The following is a 24,427-nucleotide window of genomic DNA, read 5'->3' as shown; positions in this document are numbered from 1 at the left end:
AGTCCACCCAACTGCAATGGGTATCCAATGGCTTACTCGGGGGGTTAACTTGCGATGGACTTGTTTAAAGAAATGTTGATTTTAAATGTGACTTGCCATATTGTTTCTTTTTTAACGCATTTTTTGCAGAATCGAAATTGTCAAAGCTGTCTTGAAATAATTTGTTAGCATTTCACACTGTTTTTGCATGCTCTGCTGTGTGAAAATTAGCACATAAAGGTATTATTTTATTGCCTTAAATTTATAGGTAAGTTGCTTGGAAATGAATGTCAAAGTTTAAAAAAATTCACACAAAGACTTTTCGTACACAGAAATACAGAATCACTAGCACAATTTTTTGTACTTTTTTCTATGAATGGCACTGTAGCTCTCTGGTCTGTCAATATTTTTTTCTGTAGAGCTACAGTTCTGCAGCTAACAATTTTGAAAACTCACTGATCTGTCAGTCAGGCCCGTAGGAAGCAATTTCAGTTTGGGGGGGCACAGCTATACATTTTTAGTTGAGGGGGCACTATCAACTACCAAAATTCTTTGACAAGCAAAAAAAAAAAAAAAAGAAAAAAAAAAAAAAAGGTCATCAGACGTTTTTATTGAGGGGACAAAAGCATATAATAGCTATGTTTTCTATAGTAAACTATATATCGGCAAAATTATTGGGGAGGGGGGCATTTTTAGTTGAGGGGGCACTATCAACTACCAAAATTCTTTGACAAGCAAAAAAAAAAAAAAAAGAAAAAAGGTCATCAGACGTTTTTATTGAGGGGACAAAAGCATATAATAGCTATGTTTTCTATAGTAAACTATATATCGGCAAAATTATTGGGGAGGGGGGCATGCCCCCCCCCCCCCCCCCCCGGTTCCTATGGCCATGTCAGTCATTCAGTTTATTTATAATTTACATGTAACATCCCTAGAATCTAATAATATAGCCTACTTCCTGGTTCATATATTTACCTTGTCTTCACTTTCCACTATTTACAATTGAAGACAAATACAAATTCAGTTATTTTTTCCATAACTCTTTTCATCAATTTTAAGGACCTTTAAGCCCAGAATTTTAACAACATAAACAATTCAGCTAATTAGTACAACATATTTTAGTAGTGATCGCTGTCAAGTATGTGTTCAACTGAACCAACTAAAGCTTACAGTGTTGTTTAAACCATTAAAATTAGAACTGGCTAACAAAATTCTCTTGACTTACCAAAAACAAACCCAGACCATAAATATAACCTGCTGATTACTTTGCCTAAAATTAAGTATCTAATTTCGCATCACTGTAAAGGTACACAACATACACTGACTGGTTCGGAATCACAAATGGGGGTAATTCTACACGTAATTTAAATCCCAATTTAAGACCCTGTTTACAATTCTCTAATTTTAAGAAACTTGTATTACTACCTGTTTCTGCAGTAGTATGACAATGTGTCGAGTTAAAGACGCTGGTTATGAATTGTACACCAAACTAATGTCATCTTGACAGCTTTTACTTTTCCATACTGACGAAGCTATTTTCGATGCAAGTCCCACCTCTAAATCTCAAGAAAGTGTATTGTGAAACGGTAACCCATTACCCCATGCTTGACCGCTCGGGAGTCTGCGCAGTAGCTGTAAACAATGCCACGTGCTAGTGTGTAGCATGTTTCTTCGTGACAGTTTGGTATATTTAAATTTTATGACGCACAGGTCAGGCTAGTTAAACCATGAAACTTACCTGCACTTTTAAACTGAACAATTTCCACATGTCTTTATTGTATTTCATTGTTTAACATCACGCATGTTTTCGCAGGAAATTCCCTTTCTTATAATGAGTGAGACTTCGCAAAATTGTTTGTTGATGAATCCAAATAATTCAATTCAAATCAATTCGTTTATTGACCAATTAAGGGCCCTCATGGGGCAAAAAGAAAGTACATTGTTAAAATGTCTATAATGATTATGATCATACACACGAAATACAATATACATATACATAAGAGGGAAAGAATTGCTTGATTGATAGAAAAGACATACAAGTAGGGGAATACCCAAAATATTTTATATGAACATAAGACTTGTTTTATAGGTATATATACAGTACATCAAATATATATATATATATATATATATATATATATATATATATATATATATATATATATATATATATATATATATATATATATATATATATATATATATGCATACAATACTAAACCATATACTTGAAAGTATCATACTTTTACATAATTAATAATAATAATAATAATAATAAAAAAGTTACATTCCTAAAATTTATGGTAATGTTTTTTGTAAAAATCTTCCAAGAGAGTTTAGTATATCTAGTTCGTCGCAATTTAGAATCCAAAATAATTTTTTGTTTATCAGGCAATTCTGTAAAATGTTTTACTTTAGATGAGATCAGGTTAAATATTTCTTCTCTTTCCTTTGTAAATTTGCTACAGTGAATAAGGAAATGTTCTTCATCTTCAATTTGATTAAGCGTACAATTTTTACATATTCTTTCTGATCTGGGTGTGTTATTATATCTGCCTAATTCTATGAAAAGTCTGTGCGCTGATACACGTAATCTACATATTGGTTTTCTGTATTCAGGTTTTAATAAAATTAGATATTTTTCCAATCTAAAATTGTTCTTCTTCTTCCCTTAATGGAATGGACTCAATTTGAGTGTCAATTGTTCTTCAGAAATAAATAAGTGACAAGTTTGCCCTCTTTTAGTGTTTCATTTGAGTGTTGCCAATCAAGTGAGTATTTTTTATTCATGAATTGTTTTAATGGATTCATAAAATCACTCTTAGTATAGGACATTATGTTTGGGATATCAAGAATTTTAGTAATTTTTCTATTGAGGAGTACCAAGTTGTTTTCTGGGCGGAATGAAGTTCCTTACTACACATAAATGCATCTTTTAGTAAAGGGAAAGCTGAATTTAAATTTTCTAATCTGTAGCAAATATCATAGCAAAAATTTAAACGTATTCAAGTCGAATACGTTCCATTTCCATTAGTGAACTCTTCAAAATTAGAGGCGTGTTTGGTCGTCTGACTGGCGTTGCGGATACAAAACATGCCAATCTCAATCCAATTTTAAATGTTAAGTGTATTTGTCATTCCAAATAAAGAGTAGAAGAACTAAAAGACATACTCAGTATGTAAGAGAGCGAGAGCCCTAAATTTATCATCCATTAATAAAAAATACGACATTTCCGAGGCATGTATATTGTATTTAGATGTACCATACGATAAATAGATACATGTGATCAACAATAGATATAAATTGATATTGTTGCCATTCCTACTCTTGATGTACATAAAGTCCACAACAATAAAATATTTCATTTGCATTTTCTTAGGAATTGTTCATCGACATTCAACATATTACATGTTTATGTTACGTTTGTCCCAGAAATCCCGCGAGATTTGTACCTTTTCCGACTTTTTCACAAAAGAGCGCACTAAGAAGTATAACTCTTCCAAAGTGGAAATAGAACGTATTAAAAAAAACAAACAAACAAACAAACAAAAACTAACATATAAATGTAAATTAAATAATTCTACATTTACATAAATTATGTATTATTATACATGTATTAATAGCTGTTGTTTAGTTTAGATTACGTACGTTTGTTTACAGCCTCCGCACTTCATTCAGTAAAGTTTGATGTAGTTAGGTCGTATCAAGGTCATATCTTTTAGTCAAATTAAGTCAATACCTGTCCTTGACAAATGAAAATATCACCCATTCCCACTGTGATCTACAAAATAGTCAACAGAGTAAAATATATTGTGATGAGATCTATCAGGGAAACAATTATTCGGTCGGATACACAGCAGGCCCGTAGGAAACAATTAGAGTTGGGGGGGGGGGGGTTACAGCCATACTTTTTTAGTTGGGGGTTTTCTATAGTAATCTATATGTCAGCAAAATTATTGCGGGGGGCACGCCCCTCTGGTTCCTACGGCCATGATACAAGTGATTATATAACCCTTCTCTTTCCAATTTTGTAACATTTTTTGTCAACTTGAAGAGACTTTCTCTTTATATAGTCTCAATCTTAAGTGAAAGTGTCTCTGTTAAACTTAAAAGAGTGGGACTTCCTCTGTTTGATGTTTTCACCAGCACCCAGCCTTATTTACAGCGAACTTTCCCCCCTCTGAAGAATATTCTACTCTGGAGCTAGTCTTTCCCTTTAAAATGCTCTGGTTTAAACCCATTCATTAGAATACAAATAGACTTTTTATTCATAAAAAGCATTATTTTTATGGGGTCGGTTAGACATCGGAGATGCTTAAAAAAATTATTTATTGTAATCCTTAATAATAATTAGATTTCTCATTATCAGTTGTATGCAAATTGCAGTTTAGAAAGGAATGAGAACGTAAACGAATTCAGTTTAATCCACAAGACATAAAAGAAAAAAGAAAATGTTATCTCCGTGGAGTTTCCTTAGAAGGACAAGCCAATAAATCATTTTAACCCTCCTCCCCCTCCATTTCTGGGATCGATGATTTAACACAAACTTGTCCGTCTATATTCAATAGCATTAAATAAGGATGGTTTTATTTCTTTTTCATGGCCGTAGGAACCGGGGGGCACGGGGGGGGGGGGGGGCAGTGCCCCCCCCCCCAATAATTTTGCCGATATATAGATAACTATAGTAAACATAGGCAGGTGAAAAAACTCTGCCAAGGATGAAAGATGGCAATTACGGAGGGAAGAATGTGGCGGTCAGGTAAGATTGTTAACCGTCACTTAGTACAAGAGCACCAGTCTAGAAGTTCTGCCTGATCAGGTTCGAATCCTGGCCGCGCTCTCTTCCATTCCTGTTTCAATAAACTATTATTCAATGCGTGTAAACGCCATTAAACGTACAAATGGATAATACTATTTGCTACAAATGAAAGCATTGATATTGCTCTGTTTAATTTTTTTTTCTTTTTTCCCCTTGCATTTTGTTAATATATTCTTGATGCTTCTAAATTAATAGCAAAAGTCCTACAAGGATGAAACAACCAGATTCTTACAGGTAAAATAGCTTCCAAAGCTTGTGTGCGTCTATGTGAAATTTTAACTATCCTATAATCCTTATTTTAAAAACAAACTTTACGATGTATCATTGTATGTATTTCTCTTGTGTTAAATTTTCCAGTGGTTTAACGAAACGGTCAACCATGCAGTTAAATTTGGTCTGAATATTTTACACTCTGTTGACTAGTTCTTTAAAATAACCCCTTTTCTCTATTCATATGATCCGCAGTTTATATGTTTAACTTTCCGGAAAATTTATGTTTTTTATCTGACTCAACAAATAAAGGATCCACGCCTATATGCTTGGTGCTATATATGAAAGGTGGTATGTAATTTACCTACATAAGAAACCAATCATCTGTCAATAAGGAACTTCCGTACCCGCATACAACATCAGTAGATTGTACGTACATAATATAAGGGCACAGACCTCGGGCTAAACTTGTACATTGTAGAATGCCTACATGTACAGAGTGTTTTATCTACACGGGTTTTAAAAGGCCGCCAAGGAACACCGACGTCGTCAGGTGGGGACAAGGTGCGTGCACGATCTCATGGTACGTATATCTAAGTACTGTTGCTTTGTTATTTAACTGAAGGTACTCTCGGCACCTTATGGAGTGATATAGTGTTTTGTTTTGTTTTTTTTTTAATTGACAAGTTTTTGGAATGCTAGGAATGTGTCGCTACTACGACTAAATAAACGTATCGTCCTGCCCCCGTCCTTTAACATTTTTGTTATGATAGGGGTAGGTTTTATGCTTAGTAGTGGACAGGGTGTTCAGTTTTTCACATACATTCACTGGGCATTCGTTGAATAACTTTAAGCTTTCTCAACCATGGTTAATAATATTTTACACGGCTATACTGTAATGGATGAACAACGATGAATGTAAATGTCAGGAAGATTTTTTTCCTTCATTATCATATGTACATGAGTGTGCAACTAAAAATTATGTTTTCATTTACATTTCGTTCCATATTTAAGCTATATCAGCATTTCATGTAAAAATGACAAATGCGGAAATTGAAGTCCGTATATATAAAAATCAGTAACTGTATCACAGAAATCGATCAATCTAGCACTGACATAACATGAATAAAGCGACATATCCCACTGTGATCCGCCTACATGTAACCGTAAGTCAATATTTGTTGCCTTTGGGTGGATTCGGGTAATCGATGGTTTGTAGTTAACAAGTAATTGTGTTAATCAAACCTATATGGTGGTGGTACCGGTGTCCCACTGGACTATATTCGCTAGCTTTACGCCCCTTCCCCAACTACAACACTACAACACAAAATGTAACCCCCCCCTTTTCGAAAAAGGGGAGATTTTGGTAAATTGGGTTGTTAAGCATACATTTTTATCAAGATGCCATAGAGCACTGTTCATGCACCCAAATCTTCATCTCAGAACGTACTACCCTCGCTCCTCTCCCCCCTTTTGACAATAAGAGCTCCCTATTCAGGCCTGTAAATATTGGCCTTAATGTAACGTATGTTGAAAAACGTTTCTTTATAAATATTTTATAATTATTGATTAAGTATTTGTATGTTTCAGGGCGAGCTGTACAAAAAGACCCTCCATAAATCCCGGGTGCCCGCCTATTTCCACGTGCCATACATTGAGACGGGTTACCGCTATATTCACCAGCCATGGAAATTCTACCTCTACAGCATCTTTTACAACAATATGGAGACTCTAAACGTTTGGACACATGTGGTTGGCACGCTGCTGATGACGTCACGTCTATACCAAATATCCGTCAACTTTGACCTTAGTGACCCCTACATGTGGCCCCTTTTAGCAGCGGTTCTCTCTTTTACGGCCATGTTTGTGACGAGTAGTACCGCGCATTTGTTTTCGCACAAATCTATGGAAGTTAACTGTTGTATGTTTATGGCAGACTTTGCATGTATCGGTCTCTATGGATATGGCACCATACTAACTCACTACTATTATTCCTTGGATCAGTGTTTCTTGGAATCTGTCCTTCTAAGGAACGTGTTTTACTTCGGTTCAATACTTGCTGTACTTAGTACTGCTTTTGGGTCGATGTCCAAAGCTATAGTTCATGATCTCCATTCCAAACGACGGACAGCCTTAATAGTTTCAGGTCTAGGTGCAATATATCTTTTGTCCAACATTCCAATTCTTCACAGGATCTGGAACTCAGAGTGGACGGATGGAATCGCTCACCACCTCAAACAGATGGCTAGTATGATTGGCGTCTGCTTCTTCTATTCTACAAAACTTCCGGAACGTCTCTCACCGGGGACTTTTGACTTCATAGGGAACAGCCATCAGATCTTTCATATTCTGTTCGTCTTGTGTACACAGAGTCACGTGGACGGCGTCGTCTGGGACATTAACTTTCGACAGACGTTCGTAGTCCGTCGGCCTCCACCCTCCCTTTGGAACATATTTGGAATCATTGCTCTTATCTGTTTAGCAGACATACTGACTATGAACTATTTTCATTCTAGATTTAAAAAGAGATGTTTGAAACAAGATCCAAATTCCAATGAACTGAAGGCGAAGACATAAGCATTTCAACCAATGGTTCGACTTTTAGCCAGCAATATTGGAGCTGAGTTAATTTCCGACCATTGGTTTGTTTTTTAGTCTACCTCTCTATACTCTGTTCAGAATTTTAAGTCAAGAACAGTAGCACAGCAAATTACCCCTGTTCCTTCACATTTCCCTTGCTCGCCTTGGAAAAGTGGTAATCTGACATTGAAATCCAACATGGCTAACGTGTCCTCAATTTTCGGCATCATTCTTTCCAGTAACTGCATGACGACTGACTAGTCTGCCGACGGACCATATTAGAATGTTCCATCACGCACATGGACACACATCTTCGCTGGCCAAGGGAGTGACGGTCCACTTTTTACAAAGAAAATAGGAGCGGATCGTCACCAATGACTAGAGGAGATGATTGATACGTAGAGAGTAATTTCTGGTGTGTCGTTATAATTTTCTGATACATAGGCTTAGAGTTTTTCAGATACTCATTTGTTGAATGTCTCATTTGTAAACAATTATTACTAAAATTGGATCTGGTCTACACTTGCCAAAATGTAACATATATTATATTCTACAGTACGCAAGTATAGTTACGCGTACTCAAGCCCTGTAAAGTCTTTCAGTATGCCACATCATGTTGTGCAATTTTACTAACATGTGTAATGCAACGAAATGTGTAATAAAAAACTTTGATGGTTTCTTTTATATACAACGGTTCGTATATTTTTTATTACTTGTTGATTAAATTTTTACCTCGATGACATTCTTTTCTTTTTCTACTTGTACAACAGAATCTAATTCAATTTGAAAAGGTGCAAATTGTTTTAGTAAATGTTCTTGATGGTTGTAAACACAGAATTAGGTACATCAGTTGGGGTGGATTAGGGGAGAATAATTGAACCAGTGCAGTAAGAGGCAACATAAAATGTTGTTTATTCATTAATGGCGATGATACACAATATGTTATTCATTTGCAAACATTTTCTTAGCTGTCATACCCCAAGTCTAAAGAAATAAAAGTACGAGGGGCGTTTAATAGATAATGCAAAAAGTCATCAAATGAAATGTATGGAGATAACGAACAGTATTCAAGCTCAAAAGTCCATTAAACAATACAAATTTTCGAGCAGAGCAAACACGGACCTCAAAAACATCAGAGGTGGGATCAGGTGTCATGGACGATTGAGCATCCCTGCCGACCGGTCACACCCGCCGTGTGCTCCTTGTCATGATCGGGTAATAACGGAAAAATCCGTCGACAAAGAAAACCTTATCTTATATTGTTCTTCCTCTGCAGTTCAAAACAGTACACATTTTCGACATTCTTTTTTGTCAAAATGTTTTAACAGTTTCAGAAGAGCATCGGTAGGCAAATGATGCAACCATGGTAATCTCTCACCACTTTTCTTCAGATTTGTTTTCTTCGTCAGGTCCCTCTTTTACAAAAGAACTTAGGATGAAATACGGAGATAACGAACAGTATTCGATCTCATAGTCCATTAAAACAATACAAAACGGGAGCAGAGCAAACACGGGCCTCCAAAAGATCAGGTGCCATGGAGGAGTGAGCATCCCCTCCAACCGGCCACACCCGCCGTGTACTCCTTGTCATGATCGGGAAAAATCCGTCGACAATTCAATAATGATAATAATAATATAATACATGTATTATTATATAAGATAATAATAATAATGCAATAATGGTCTAAAAACGCCAGTCAGCATATGACTTAATGATAGATTGTATTTGGTGACAAGGTCATTGTATCGACCATAGAACTTACGAAATGATGACTATAAAAGAGACTGTTGATATTTTTGTTTCATCAACCTGTCAATAAGTTACCTCGTTTTAGAAATTCTTCATACGTAGACAATGCTCTTGCGTATCGAATCAACTGAGAGATACACACCTCGTAATGGTATATTGCTGCATAAGTAAGGGAAGTTGACGATTGAATAGCTAAAGTCATCATGTTTATCATAAAGCTTTGTTTTAGATTACTATTAACGTCTTTTTGTAGTAAAACATCCAAATATGAAACAGATGTGTCAGACTCGGTGGTATCTTTTATTTCGAGCTCACTGGGATATATCGTGTCGACATATGAATGGAAATAACTATTGTTAACTGATAGTACGTCGTCGATATATCTAAATGTCGAGTTGAAGCTACAGCAAGAGATTTCTTTTTCTCATGTATAAGGTTTTGAATAAATTCTGCTTTATCCGGTATATGAATACAAAAATAGGTGCTAACAACGGGTCGCAATTGGTACCCATGGGAATTGAAAAAGCAGCTGTCAATGATGTCAAAAAGTCTGGACTTTAATTTATCGTGGGGAATGGTTGTATATAGAGTTGAAAAGTCGTTTAAGTATTTATGCTATTGACTTTGGTAAAATTTTGTGATTTCAAATTTCCCAAAAGTTCCTTGGAATTTTTAAGTATCCACATCTGATTTACACCACTTCTTGAATATACCAGTATTGTTGCACAGTACTCCTGAAGTTTCTCCTTCACTGCTGTTAATATTTTAGTAAGGAGTAAAGAAAGAGGCTTCTTAGAACATTTACTGGAACTCGCTATGTATCTTTGTAAGGATTTTTATGAAGTTTCGGAATCCAATATAAATATGGTAATTCAAATTCATTTGGGTTGTTAGGAATATTAAAAATATTAAAAACTGACATATGACTTTGAAGAATTTCCTCCTTAGAAAGGGGGCTATGGGTATAAGTTGGATAAGTACACGAAGTTTACAAATGATAGATAATTCTAAAATCTCGCCATCTTCATGATTCTGTGAGATTATACTGTTACTGAATTCCTCGGATTTGCATAAATATAATAATTTAATCAACGTTAAAAATAAATCATTTGCAAAAATATATTTTGGTCCAGTAGCCTAAGTTCTTTATGGTAAAAGTGAGAATAACAAACAGTGATCGATCTCATAAATCTTTTAAACACTAGGATAGTGAATAAGGAAAAAAAACACACGGATCCCTGGATAACACCAAAGGTTGGATCAGGTGTCTAAGAGTAACAAGCAACCCCTGTCACGCGGTCACACCCGCCGCGCCCTCTGTATTGATCAGGTGAACGGAGTAATAAGTAGTCAAAATAAGTATTCAAAACAATGGCCTGACGTATGTCAGTACATATACCGACGCAGAGATACCTTGTATTTGTAAACCACCATATGCAGGTGATAATGGTATATTACTGCTTCAATAGGGGAAGATGACGATGGAAAAGCTCAAGTTATCACATTTTGTTATATAGTTAAGTTGTAAGTTGGTCTTTAACGTACTAGTATATAATCAGTAAAACATCCAAATATGGAATATGGCAGTCTTTGTGGTATCTCTAATTTTGAGTTCGCTGGGATATATATATCGAGTTCAAAAAATCTATTGTTAATTGATTAAATGTCGGTTTATAGTACATGTAAATGTCGAACTGAAGGTCACAGAAAGTTTTCTTCTCACGTAGACGTTTTAGAATAAATTCTGCTTTATAAGAAAACAAAAACATATAAAGGCTGACAAAGGAAAACAATTAGTGTCAATCGTAATTCTACGTTAATTAAAACTGAATTTCTTTGTGCGAAAATATATACACAAATTTAACATGGTTAACTGTATATGTTAAAGTACATGATGCTTGGCATCCATTTGAGAACCCCTCGGGAAGGACTAATCACAGGAGTTCGCGTACCTATCAATTTAACCAAAGTTTTAGTAAATAAAAAAAATACGTAATACCTGTAATATTATTATAGGTATTACGTATTTTTTTTATTTACTGAAAATTTCGGTTAAATTGATAGGTACGCGAACTCCTGTGGACTAATTAATGACTTTCTGCTATAAATTTTTTAACGAAAAAAATATGAAGTACGAAGCGGTGTTTGCTTTTTTCGGAAAAGAATGTGATACGAAGAAAATTTAACACAGAGAATAGGAAGAGAAGAGATTTATAATCACAATGTTATATTAAAAATATGAAGTTAATATTAATTTTTTTCAGTGTCAAACATATTAAACTCAGATTAAAACATGGCGAAGAGCTGCTTTTTAAGTCAGACCATCATATTGTCATCATTCTCCACAAAAAAAAAAAAAAAAAAAAAAAAAAAAAAAAAAAAAAGCATCAGCAGCAAGAGTTATCTTTCTTTATAGAATTTTTTTTCTAGTGAAAAGAGAAGTTTCAAAGTATGGTACATGATATATTACTGCACTAAACTGTTCATAAAAAGAAAGAAATGTATCAATTTGTAAAGTTAGAAAAACTGGATGCAAATGTTCCAGGTTAAATGTTATCAATAACTATCAAAAATACTGGCAAAAGAAAATTGAACATGGTGTTTGCATCATAGGCTAGTTTTGTCTGAACTGACTATTTAGATAGTGCATTACATAAACTCTGGTAACACATAGCGCTGAATTTAATGATATTGGACGGAATTAGCTAGGGCCTTTGGAGAATTTAATTATGTTTAAAAGTTTTCCAAACTTTTTTTTTTATCATTTGCAGTCACTAACCAGTGGATTTTTTCACAAAATAACTTACGACTAAGATAAAGGTTTTCCAATTATCCTGAAAATCGTTCATAAAAAATCTTATGCATCTAAATAGGATATGTTATTCTGTGGAAAATTGTCTTTATTAAACGAAGAAATTACAGAGTTATAAAATTTCAAAGTTAAAAGTAACATTTTTTTAAAGGGCTACTGATTTTTGGTATGTATACAAGTCTATCTTGATGAGATTTACATGTAGGTCGCGTTTCGTTCCACCTCGATGTGTGATATATGATTGAATTACGATTTATCACCCGCTACAGATGTCCATTAATAATTTTTTAAAAGAAGATATAGACTACAGGGGCCGATAATAATATGCTTTTTAATAAAAATATATATATATATATATATATATATGGGTAATGGTGTGTTTTGCACTCACTTGAGCAAAGTTCCATAATGAACCATTCTGATCAAAAAGTATGTATTGGTTATGTCTTTAAACCAAACTAGGTACAAAGCATCACTGGTTAAAGGAAATTCAAACTTGTACAAATGGCCATGTTCTTTAGTTTAGCATATTGTTTTTACAAAATGATTTGTAAGAAAAGTTGAAAAATAGAGAATAATACATGACAAAATCTGTATCTCACCCATATCAACCCGAGGAGGTGCTTTTCATGTCATCATATGTGAAGAACCCACTTCTGGAGGAAGAGAAAACAAGATTCATCTCACCTGTCACTGAAAGATCGGTATTCGTGTATCAGGAATGACCCTTGTATAGATGGCAGGTGTGACGTAACGGTCAACTGTTAACCGGGTGTTAGACGAAATCTAGGTACTTATACCGTTGGGAGAAGATATTTATGTCAGTACAGAGGGCTAGAACACTGGTCACAGTTTGCCTTTATCCAGGTAAGTAATGTCATTTCTATAATCTTTTCTGAAGATTGCCTTTATGCCTTTGTCTGCTGGTGAAATTAATGTGTGAGGCACGCAGCATCATTTTTGAAAAGGGGGAGGGGTATTTGACAACTTACCTGAAAAATCTTTGTCAAGCAAAATTGAAAAGGGGGGGGGGGATTGTCTCGAACTCCAAAATCCCATTCCGTGTGTTGGAAGGGGGTGGCGTGGGGGTGGGGTTAAAGACTTTATGAACAAGGAGGACTTATAGCTATACTGCATCAAAAAGTGGGCGAAGGGGTTTTTCGATGAATAGTTTTATACTTGATCAGCAGTAAAAATAATTATTTCCGAAAAAAAGGAGGGGGCGATCCCCCTCTCCCGATACTACGTGCCTACAAGTGTAATCAATATGCACTAAGCCAAGTCTAAAAAAAAAATCTTTCGTATTTATAGATGGAATTAAACAAAAGAACCCTCTGCAAATCCCAAGTACCAGCATATTTCCATGTACCCTACATAGAGACTGGGTACCGATACTTTCACCAACCATGGAAATTCTACCTATACAGCGTCTTCTGCAACAACGTGGAGACTCTAAACGTCTGGACACATGTGGTGGGCACGTTACTGATGACGTCGCGTATATACCAGATATCCGTGATCTTTGACCATTATGACCCATACACTTGGCCTCTACTGACGGCCCTTCTGTCCTTTTTTGCAACTTTTTTGGCTAGCAGCATTGCTCACATGTTTTCACACAAATCAAAAGACGTAAATTGCTGTATGTTCATGGTAGACTATGCGTGTATCGGTCTCTTTGGATTTGGTGCCGTTCTGAACCATCATCACTACTCGGTAAATAAGAATGTTGATAGCACAACTCAGTGGCGAATACTACTCACCAGCTCAGTTCTGGCAATCCTTTGCTGTGTCTGTGGTGCTATTTCTAAAGCTGTCATAACTAATCCATTATCTAAACATCGTATCATTCTTCCTGCCGCCGGAGTTGGTCTTTTGTATCTTTCATCTATAACTCCAATTGTGGACCGTATTCTGAATTTCGAGACAACTGGGGGAATATACCACCATGGTTTCCAAATACTCAACATGCTCGCCACAGGGTTCTTTTTCTCAGCGAAACTTCCTGAGCGCTTCTTCCCTGGTACATTTGACTTCATTGGAAACAGCCACCAAATTTTTCACTTGCTAATGATCCAGGCATCAGTAAGTCATGTGGATGGAGTCATCTGGGACATGTTATTCCATAAACTCTTCATCAGGCTACCGCGGGTAACGCCCTCGTTTTGGAGTACATTCGGCCTCGCTTTCGTTATAGTGGTAGTTGATGCCTTTATCATACAGCGTTTTTATTTACATTTCAAAGGAAAAAGTGCTTGTCATAACTTCTTTCTTTCTGAAAACAATAACAATACAGACCAGAAGTAACAACATATACATACTCCCTTTCTGTTGTTTTGTTCCACTCGGTTAACAGAAGAGTAAACGAAAATGTCCAAGTAGAATAAAAAACTTTATTGCAACAAACAAATTACAATAGAATAACTGGTCCCCGTACCCAAAAATAAACTGACAAGCCAAGAATAAACACCATTTTACTCACCAGTGAAAATTTTGCAGTAAGCGCAACAATGAATTTCTACTGTACAGAAAATTTTACCTTGTTACCAGTGTGTTACCAGTATAAAACAAGAATGTGTGGCAATATTTAATACTTTTAAAATTTGACTCATGAAAATAGATATCCAAAATATCTTTATTCCTGAGACTCAATCAAAGCTGATTCACAATAAAATTCTGAAGATAAAAAGTTTCTATCTATTAAATAAGGCATTTTTTGAAAAATATATCTTATACAAAATTTCAATATCTGTTCTGCTGATGCATGAGCTCTTGTTTTTGGAGCATGTGGATACCAGTACATATTTCTGAGGCATATCAACAGTCTGACATGACATTTTAATATTGGGACTTATTTGTGACAAAAATCACAAAATGGAGACAAAATTAGTAATTAGTCTTAGTAATTAGTCTTAGTCTTAGTATGATGTTCAGAACAACACTGGAATCTAGACAGCTGACATACATTTTTATACAAAATCTTATTTTAGAGCTTTTTATTTCAGTCAAAATACAAGAAGCTTAATTCAGCAGCCTTCCATGAATCCCCTCTGTATGAAACCATTTCATATATCTTAACATTCCTTGATAAAATTTGTCTAAGCCTCTCAATTCAATAAACTTGGAAAAAAAAATCTTAATGATGACAATGAACCAAATACCCTAAACAGGGTTATCTTCACCCTGTGTTATTTTTGACCTTTCACACAATTGCTGTCTTCTTTGAATTTGCCCAATTTTAAATCTGCACTCTTGCAACAATGGCAAAAGAGGCAAAAATATCCCTGTATACAGTGCAATTTCAAATGGGATTTATTCCCACTTGTTTGTTCACTTAGCAAACTTCAATATGTATCCTGAATTGACATGTACATATACTGATTGTTCTAATGTAAGCTTGTCATTAATAATGTTCCTATTTCAGTCTCTCACTGCATATATATTGGACAATTTTGGCAAAGTAAACTTTTATCAACAACAGCAGATAATGATAATTGAAGTTTGGGATTTTAATTAAACTTTAACAAGCAGTATAACTTTTTTGGCATGCAGTCACATCTTAGTCTCATTGCACATTTTGATGCAATGAGTTTAAAGAATAATCAATTCCATAAAGGACAGTTAAATACCTGCTTCCTTAAACTTGACCAAATTAAGCATGGCAAAGCTTCTATAGTTTAATGATCTAAATATTTGATGTCTTTGAGGTCACTTGACCTCACTTGACTTTTAATATTAGATTGTGGGCTTGCTTTGACATATGATCCCTAGTGTTCAACATATCGGCATTCAAGACAATAGAGTTCAATAGGTTCATAATATAGAATTCAAAATAAAAGATCTTTTTTCTAAAGTAAACATAGGAAATGTCATTATATTATTGTACAATAAACTCTATTTTAAACCTTCAACTCACGCATCAATCTTCAGCACCTAATACACTGGCTAGCATCATATAAAATAAAAATTTGTCCAGATCTCATCAGATATAAAAATTCAATAATACAATAAGTTCAAAGAATTTCTTCAAAATGATGATTTAGAATGGTGTAGAAGTTCATTGATTTTTAGCTTTTATACAGTCAGCAATCTCCTTCATTTTTGCAAACAAAACTTAGCAATAAAATCTACAAACCAAATCATTCCTCCCATAGAAACAAATACATTGAATATATTCAACTCTCAATAATCTCTAGCAATAAAAATATAAATCTGGAAAAATAAGATTCTGAACAGAAAATACTGTATATAAACATATACATGAGCCCACTTTAACTGATAACTGAACACACAGGTTGTAATTGGCTGCAAAAGGAAAACAAACCAGAGTGTATGTGAAGGTCTTCATTTCCTACCATAATTCAGTAAAATTAAGTAAAAAACAATCAAATAAATTAACATGATTAAGCTGCAAAAGCCTGCATGAAAACAGAAAAAGACCACAAAATAACATTTTAACAAGTAAGTATATGTACATGAATATACACAATATCTTCTGTATGCTGGAATGTGAGCACCTGTCTATAGGAAGTGACCTACATTTACACTGATTCATACCCTGGTACAATATTGATATAGGCACTATTTATGTAAGCTATGCTAGCAGAAAAGAAAATTACTAAAAATATTATACATCTATTACAAAAACATGTAAATTTCAGTATTTTCATTTTTTAAAAATAAAATACAGGGACTTCTTTAAGAATCCCACATAACTGTACATTCTCTCATCATTTATACATACATGTATATTTCATATTCATGTGGTGGCAAGACAAATTTAATGATATAATGATACTCACAGGCATATAAACTCACAGATAATCACTAACCATTAATTTAAAAAAAAAAAGTGTTCCAAATGATTTGTCTCCGCATGCCATAGTAAGATCATACAGATAATATTAAAACTTTTGCTAAAAATTTTCAGATCTAGATCTACCATACTTTGACAATACTAAACCACACATATGTAACCAAAAAAATGCAGAGATATCAAAATCTGCTCAGTAAATTAAATATAACAAATTAAATTGCAGAAATAATTATAACATTTTATAAAACAAATAGATATTCTTATTTGTTAAATCATCTTTAAAGTTCCCCATAAGCAGTTAATTTCATCAATAAAGACCCCATATTTGTCGTGTGTTTCAGTCTGACTAGATGTAGTTAATTTGTAACCCAAGCTAGTAATCTCCGAGATCAACTGAGTTTTCCGATCTCGAGTTTCCTAAAGACTTCAGCAGCTGTGAATATGCAGGAATCAATGATTCCCGCCACTGTGAATGTTCCTCCAACAATAGCACAAACCTATAAAAACAAATTAGGGTTAAACAGTGTGTTTTTGTTTTGATTTTTCTCAGATCCATACAATTAAATATTGAATTTCTTTGAAATATATTGTTAAAAATAATAAAATTTGAACTTTGTCTTCACAAATGCTGAAGCTTTGGAGAGGGCATGTTAATCAAAGATGTCTCTGATCAGACAGTAGCTCTACTGGCTTGAATGTGTTGTAGGACTTATTTTCTTCTCTTTTAAGAGCCCTCTATACACTGCACACCAAAGAGTTCTAATTTTGTGGTGTTTTTATGCTGATAGAGTAATCTGCCCTTTGATCAAGAATAAAATAAATTGAAATGTACAGTTTATTAATTTATACTCAAATCAAGCATTCATAACATTTTTATAGACCAAGATGAATACATTGAACACTTCATTTGCAGGTATTTTGCCCACTTCAGTAAATAACAGTGATTTTTTTTCATCAGTACTTCATTGTCTTTGAACATTTTTACTGGGGGTAAATGCAAGGCACCCTATGTTGAAAATATGATAGATAAGCTCAATATTTACAACTTTACACACTATAATTTTCTCAATGTCCAAAAAATCTTTTCCTCTAGCGTATAGAGGGTCCTTAAGAGTTTTACATTAAAAGGATTATGTATTGTGATGTTGTCTAAGTGTATACAATGTTTAATGGAAATCAAACCAAAACTTTAGGAGTACATTTTGAAAAAAATTCAAACATTATTCTATTTTCAGTAACCAAAGCAACACCTTTTATGGAAATCAGAAATTGATGCTTGAATTAGTCGACTTGTATCCAAGTTTTACCAAAATAAGATCACAACTGTAGTGGAATTAGTACGGTAATTTAAAATCATTTTCACATTTTTTTCTAAATACAATTAACAAAAATAATAATTATCCACCTGTGTAGGTTTTGTTTTAATCAGATCAAAATGTTTGGGGCTTAACATTTTGAGAAAATGTTTAAAAACCAACAGATAAATGAAGGATACCTTACCAATATTTATTATCTTCAGGTCAGTAAAACCTCTGTGAGCAGAAAGACTAATTTCTTAATAAGATATCCCTTGTCATTTTTCAGGCATTAAAATATAACATTCAAAAGAGCACTTCTGTTATAGGCAATCTGGTATTGTTCATGGTTGTAACAAAGAAGTAAAAAACCAAAAAAATGTGAGTTATCTCAGCTTAGATTCTGCTCACTGGATATTTGGCCCGATACCTGTATCCATGAGGTATCAGTCCAAATACAAACCAAGCCAAATCTCTGCCGAGATTACTGGCATTTCTTACTGTGGTAAGGAATGTGCAGTGAGCCAAATCTCAGCCAAGATTACTAGCATTACTTACTGAGGTAAGGAAGGTGCAGCCAGCCAAATCTCAGCTGAGATTACTTGCATTACTTACTGTGGTAAGGAAGGTGCAGCCAGCCAAATCTCAACTGAGATAACTAGCATTACTAACTGTGGTAAGGAAAGTGCAGTGACCTGAATCTCAGCTGAGATAACTAAAATAACTTACTGTGGTGAGGAAGGTGTAGAAAGCTGAATCTCAGCCGAGATTACTAGCATTACTTACTGTGGTAAGGAAGATGCTGCTAGCCAAATCTCAGCCGAGATAACTAACATTACTTACTGTGGTAAGGAATGTGTAGAAGGGTTTCCTCTTCTCCTTGTATCTGACTGTGATTGGACTGAGATCGTAGCGGAACCAGATTGCTGGCATCATCCGGCCACCATGACCATACTGAATAACGTCCTAAAAATTCAGAACACAGTTATTATATAATCTAATATATACAAGAAAATAGGAACAATGGTCAGAACTTAGCAAGATATACATTTGAAGACAAAACTGCAACTTAACGTAACTTGTTGCATATGCCATATAATTGTTAGCACTGGACATTTTTTTAATTTATCCAAATTAGACTTGGTAATACAGGTAATATAAAACAGATCTATCCCACCAGATTATGTGTACAGATAAAATAAAACAGACCTATCCCACCAGAGTATGTGTACAGATAATATAAAACAGATCTATCCCACCAGAGTGTGTGTACAGGTAAAATAAAACAGACCTATCCCACCAGAGTATGTGTACAGGTAATACAAAACAGATCTATCCCACCTGAGTGTGTGTACAGGTAAAATAAAACAGACCTATCCCACCAGAGTATGTGTACAGTTAAAATAAAACAGACCTATCCCACCAGAGTATGTGTACAGGTAAAATAAAACAGACCTATCCCACCAGAGTGTGTGTACAGGTAAAATAAAACAGACCTATCCCACCAGAGTGTGTGTACAGGTAATATAAAATAGACCTATCCCACCAGAGTATGTGTACAGGTAATATAAAATAGAACTATCCCACCAGAGTATGTGTACAGGTAATATAAAACAGATCTATCCCACCAGTGTATGTGTACAGGAAATATAAAACAGATCTATCCCACCAAAGTATGTGTACAGGTAATATAAAACAGAACTATCCCACCAAAGTATGTGTACAGATAATATAAACTAGATATATTCCTCCAAAAATATGTGTACAGGTAAAATAAAAAAAACTATCCCACCAGAGTATGTGTACAGGTAATATAAAATAGAACTATCACACCAGAGTATGTGTACAGATAATATAAAACAGACCTATCCCCCCAGAGTATGTGTACAGGTAATATAAAACAGAACTATCCCACCAGAGTATGTGTACAGGTAATATTAAACAGATCTATCCCACCAGTGTATGTGTTCAGGTAATATAAACAGATCTATCCCACCAGAGTATGTGTACTGGTAATATAAAACAGATCTATCCCACCAGAGTACGTGTACAGGTAATATAAAATAGATCTATCCCACCAGAGTATGTGTACAGGTAATATAAAACAGAACTGTCCCACCAGAGGATACATCCTACATAAGTCTGTGTATTGGACTTACCGTATAAGCATATATGTTTTGAACTTACCCACAGGAGTACATTTACTGGACTAACCCTGTAAGAATAAGTCTAATGAACTAACTCTACAGGATCTTATGTATTGGATCTCCTCTATCAAGGATATTTGTATTACACTAGCCCTGCAAGAGTATATATATCCAGAATTGGTCTTATCCTTTAGGAGTATATGTACTGTATTAAGAATTGGACTTATCCTATAGGAGTAAGTTACTAGTCAGAGTTGGACTTAGACTATGGGAGTATGTTACTGGTAGTCTGAGTTGGACTTACCCTATGGGAGTATGTTACTGGTACTAAGAACTGGATTTACCCTATAGCAGTATGTGGATTAGTATTCAGAGTGGGACTTACCCTATAGCAGTATGTGGATTAGTATTTAGAGTAGGACTTACCCTATAGGAGTATGTGTACTGGTATGGATATCGCAAGTTTCCTCTTGAATCTTCATATACAGAAGGGACGATTTTCACAATGTAATCATGTGTGGCTATTGCTGTAATAATGTAAAATGTAGTTTAATACAAAATATTCAGATTTTTCATGCAATTACTCATTTTAGATGAAGACAAATGGGGAACACTCTTTCCCTCTCTTTGAAGTTACCTAAAAACAATTACTATATACAAACACTTCTTTCATTTGGATAGGTAATACCGGTAATCTTCATTTTTATGACCCCTGTTCTAACCTTGTGACTTGGTCTTATCCAGGCCTTCCATTGGGTTAAAGGATCCAGAAACATCCTGAAATAAGCAATCAAAACTTGATGAAATACTTGTCCATTCTTCATGGTAACCTTTTTCCCTAGGGCTTTATTCAATCAGTCTGATGATAAATTACTGATCTGTCCATCACAGTGAATGTAAATTCCCAAATCTAGTCTTTCTTCTTTTTAACTCAGTACAGTGTTATACGCTAACACTTATGGAACCTATCCTTTAATAGACTAGCCAGTAAAATACTTCAATTTATCTTGCCAACCATACCTTTCCTTCTTGTAGATCCATTCCAAACCGGACTTTGTGAATCACATGGGTCATGTCGGGATTGTCTGGCTGTTGTTCCGCAGAGTGTGTCGAGACATGGAAGTTACCAGGCACCTGTTAATGGAGAAAAACTCAAAATTTAAGGAAACATTTCTTTTCAGCAGCAATGCCATCTAATAAGAAAGTACTCCCCTCTGTTTTGTTAAGATATGGTATACTGGTGTATCATACAGCAGTAACTTCAGAACACTTCATAACTTAATACTAGGGGGATCATTGTTTAGAAATTGAAGTTAAACATGACTTGGTATTACCAATGCCAAACAATACTGATGCATTACAAGTTATAGAAAGAATAACTTTGATGATACTCATTTCATGAAACTGAATTTATAACAACAATCATCAATTTTTATAATAAAAGATAAAAATCAAATTCAAATAAAAGATGAGTTATCTGTCCGCTCATATTTACTTTGTTGATGAGGAAGTGGGATTCCATTCGGCACCCTGTCCCCCCATCGACATCAAACTTTTGAGTATTGTCTTGAAAACCCACTTCATGCCTTCCCATATCATCTTGTATGTCAAGTCCTAGATCTTAAATCAGAAATCATTTCAAACAGTGAGTCCATAATATTCATCTGATTAAGTTAGACTTAATACCTATCGATAAATCTCAAAGTAATACTGATTCATTTACCTTAAAAAAAATCCCTATTTCATAATTTATCATGCATTATTTTGTTGCAAGGGTTAAATGTGCTGTTTGACTTACATTTACAGTTCAACTTGGGTAAAGTAAGGTTGATGAAGACAGGAATTTTCTCAGAATGTTTCACAGGATCCTCCACTGTTAATTCACTGACTCTACAATAAATATTTAGTAGACTATAAAGGTTGATTCAAATGCTTGAGAAAGTTTTATCATACTGAAAAACTGAAAGAAAAAGTGTCGGAGAACAGGTGGTCTGTCAGTACAACAAATTTAACAATAGCATAAAACGATTCAAGACTTACACATCATGGGAGATGAAAAGTGAAAGCTCCGAGAGAAAGAGAAACAGAATGAAAAGAACACTGCAGATGGAGATGCAGGCTCCCGTTAATGTAGGCTGGGTCAGATCCTTGGGAACCTTTCTGTAAATGTCAAATCTGAAATACAAAAAATAATTAATAACAAAAATGAGCACACAAACATGTTATGTATCAAGTATTTCAAAACAATCTAGGTTAATGGTTCTTCTGTTCTGGCCTGTGTTTATGCAGATTGGCACAATGGTTAGAACAATAAATTGTCTTCACTTTTTGCATTTATATATTCCATAAAATGTTTTATATTCCATTTGTGATATTACATCCCAAACAAGTTAATATATCCCATTTGGGCAGTTGATCCCAACCATATGCCCCTGCAAAACATTTACTTATTATAACCATTTGCAATCACAGGTACATGGGTCTTCGTTCATGAACATGTTTACCTATGAATAAAGGTATGCTTGCTCTGTAATTGCATCTTAACCACTCGCTTGCAAGTGGAACAGACGCCATTATGGAGCTTGCATACTTAACTCGTTTTACATATCAATAGGTAAATATATTTATAAACCAAGACCCAGGTACCTGTGATTGCAATAAAAGAGAAAGTTGTAGCTGAGTAACAATCTAAGAAGTGAAAACAGGTCAAATTGTGTCCCAGCTAATTCTTTATGCAGAATGCTACGCAAACTGACTTTTTGCTAACTTTGATTTGTTGATGAAAAAAACTTTTGCAAGCTTTTTAGTTCATAACCTGTCAATCAATCGGTCACATCGACGAGAGAATCTACCTAAATTTTTTTCATACCGACGTGCATTACTTTCACTCTCTAAATAAAACATCAGAAAAGTTTTAAAATACCTTCTAATGTCGAACTGCATCTTGCAAAAATTCTACAACATTAGAGCAACAGCTGCCTTGGGATATGCCAACGTGAAAGGTTTACAACGGAACCGGAAACGCACTTGTGATTAGCTCAATGTAGTACGGAAATCGGTAACGCTCGACTTTAACAACTCCGACCACAAAATAAATAGTCTTGCAGGGAGTACCAACTCTCTCTTTTTAATAATTTTAGGAATCTGAGGGGGAAAATACACGGACGCTTACAAAACTTAAACAAAAACTTAAAAAAAAGAATAGATTTATGCAGACACCCTCTTTTTCGAACTAGATAGGCAAGCTAATCTTTCAATTAAGGAACCGCAACAAAGTAATAGAACATTTTTTTTTAAATGTATAAAGGTGTAAAACTTGAGTTTATTTCCCTCGTTTTCAATATGCGGTACCAGCCATTAAATGTTCAAAGACAAAGATGTATTGATGAACATAGGGGCTCGGTTTCAGGTTGGTGAATTTTGTGTATTGTGTGTTTTTGAATGTATGTCTAACAGTCTGGTTAAAATCAAACCTTCGCTAGCTACTTTTTATTTTGACTGTCGCGTGAAGCGAAGGTTTGATTTTAATCAGACTGGTATGTCTAAATACATTGATTTTATTACTAAAAATCGAAAATCGCTGAAAGAAGCAGTTCTGTTTTTTTTAATTAATTTATTTATTTTTTAAATCAATCGTAAATGTATGTACTAAAAAAGTACCTTTTCTTTTTTATGTATATTGAAATACGACTTTTTTTAAAAATTCTTATTTTATTTTTTAGATTCAAGGGCACATCAGTCACTCTGAATGCATACAAATACCATAGAATTAGAACGCTTTCGTGTTCAGTGTATCCTTTTAAATAATAACGCGAATTGGGCTAGCATTGTGCACCTTATGGATCATTTTCAATAGCGAATCCAGTGGGAGCCCGCAACCCCCACCCCCCCACCCCCTCACTTTTACAATTTTCAGAGTTGGCCGGGAAAATTGTACAGAAGTAAGGGAACCAAAAAGTTACTCCCCCCTTCCTTCGGAGACTGGGACCCCTCGTAAGTCGAATCATATCAAGAAAAAT

The 24,427-nt window shown here is 34.6% G+C and overlaps 4 protein-coding genes across 4 annotated transcripts in view; 2 read left to right on the top strand and 2 right to left on the bottom strand.

Moving 5' to 3' along the window:
• Positions 1–5,420: 5,420 nt before the first annotated feature.
• LOC133179829 (membrane progestin receptor alpha-like) lies at positions 5,421–8,290 on the top strand. Its single transcript, XM_061314522.1, has 2 exons — positions 5,421–5,591; positions 6,599–8,290. Exons 1-2 carry the CDS (start codon positions 5,589–5,591, stop codon positions 7,583–7,585), a joined length of 990 nt encoding a protein of 329 aa, XP_061170506.1. The 5' UTR covers positions 5,421–5,588; the 3' UTR covers positions 7,586–8,290.
• A 2,938-nt stretch (positions 8,291–11,228) lies between these two features.
• LOC133192211 (phospholipid scramblase 1-like) overlaps positions 11,229–24,427 on the bottom strand; it is an 89,701-nt gene continuing 76,502 nt past the window's right edge. The window contains exon 10 of the mRNA XM_061328197.1: positions 11,229–11,238. The gene's annotated coding sequence lies outside the window, so the exon portion shown is untranslated. The remainder of the gene's footprint in view (positions 11,239–24,427) is intronic.
• On the top strand, positions 13,462–14,457 carry LOC133197691 (membrane progestin receptor alpha-like). The gene has a single exon (XM_061333840.1). The coding sequence runs from the start codon at positions 13,462–13,464 to the stop codon at positions 14,455–14,457; it is 996 nt and encodes a 331-aa protein (XP_061189824.1).
• Positions 14,522–23,434, bottom strand: LOC133192167 (endoplasmic reticulum-Golgi intermediate compartment protein 1-like). Its single transcript, XM_061328117.1, has 9 exons — positions 23,332–23,434; positions 22,449–22,583; positions 22,207–22,298; positions 21,904–22,028; positions 21,429–21,542; positions 21,131–21,185; positions 20,835–20,935; positions 19,105–19,227; positions 14,522–17,463 (listed from the first exon to the last, which is right to left on the bottom strand). The coding sequence occupies exons 1-9, from the start codon at positions 23,349–23,351 to the stop codon at positions 17,356–17,358; spliced, it is 873 nt and encodes a 290-aa protein (XP_061184101.1). The 5' UTR covers positions 23,352–23,434; the 3' UTR covers positions 14,522–17,355.

Source organism: Saccostrea echinata, unplaced genomic scaffold (genome assembly GCF_033153115.1).
Source record: "Saccostrea echinata isolate AGI-Se365-2 ecotype Australia unplaced genomic scaffold, CSIRO_AGI_Sech_v1 ptg000001l, whole genome shotgun sequence".
Taxonomy (NCBI): Eukaryota; Metazoa; Mollusca; class Bivalvia; order Ostreida; family Ostreidae; genus Saccostrea; species Saccostrea echinata.
Note: the sequence above shows the minus strand (reverse complement) of the source record. Positions and strands in the feature narration are given on the sequence as shown.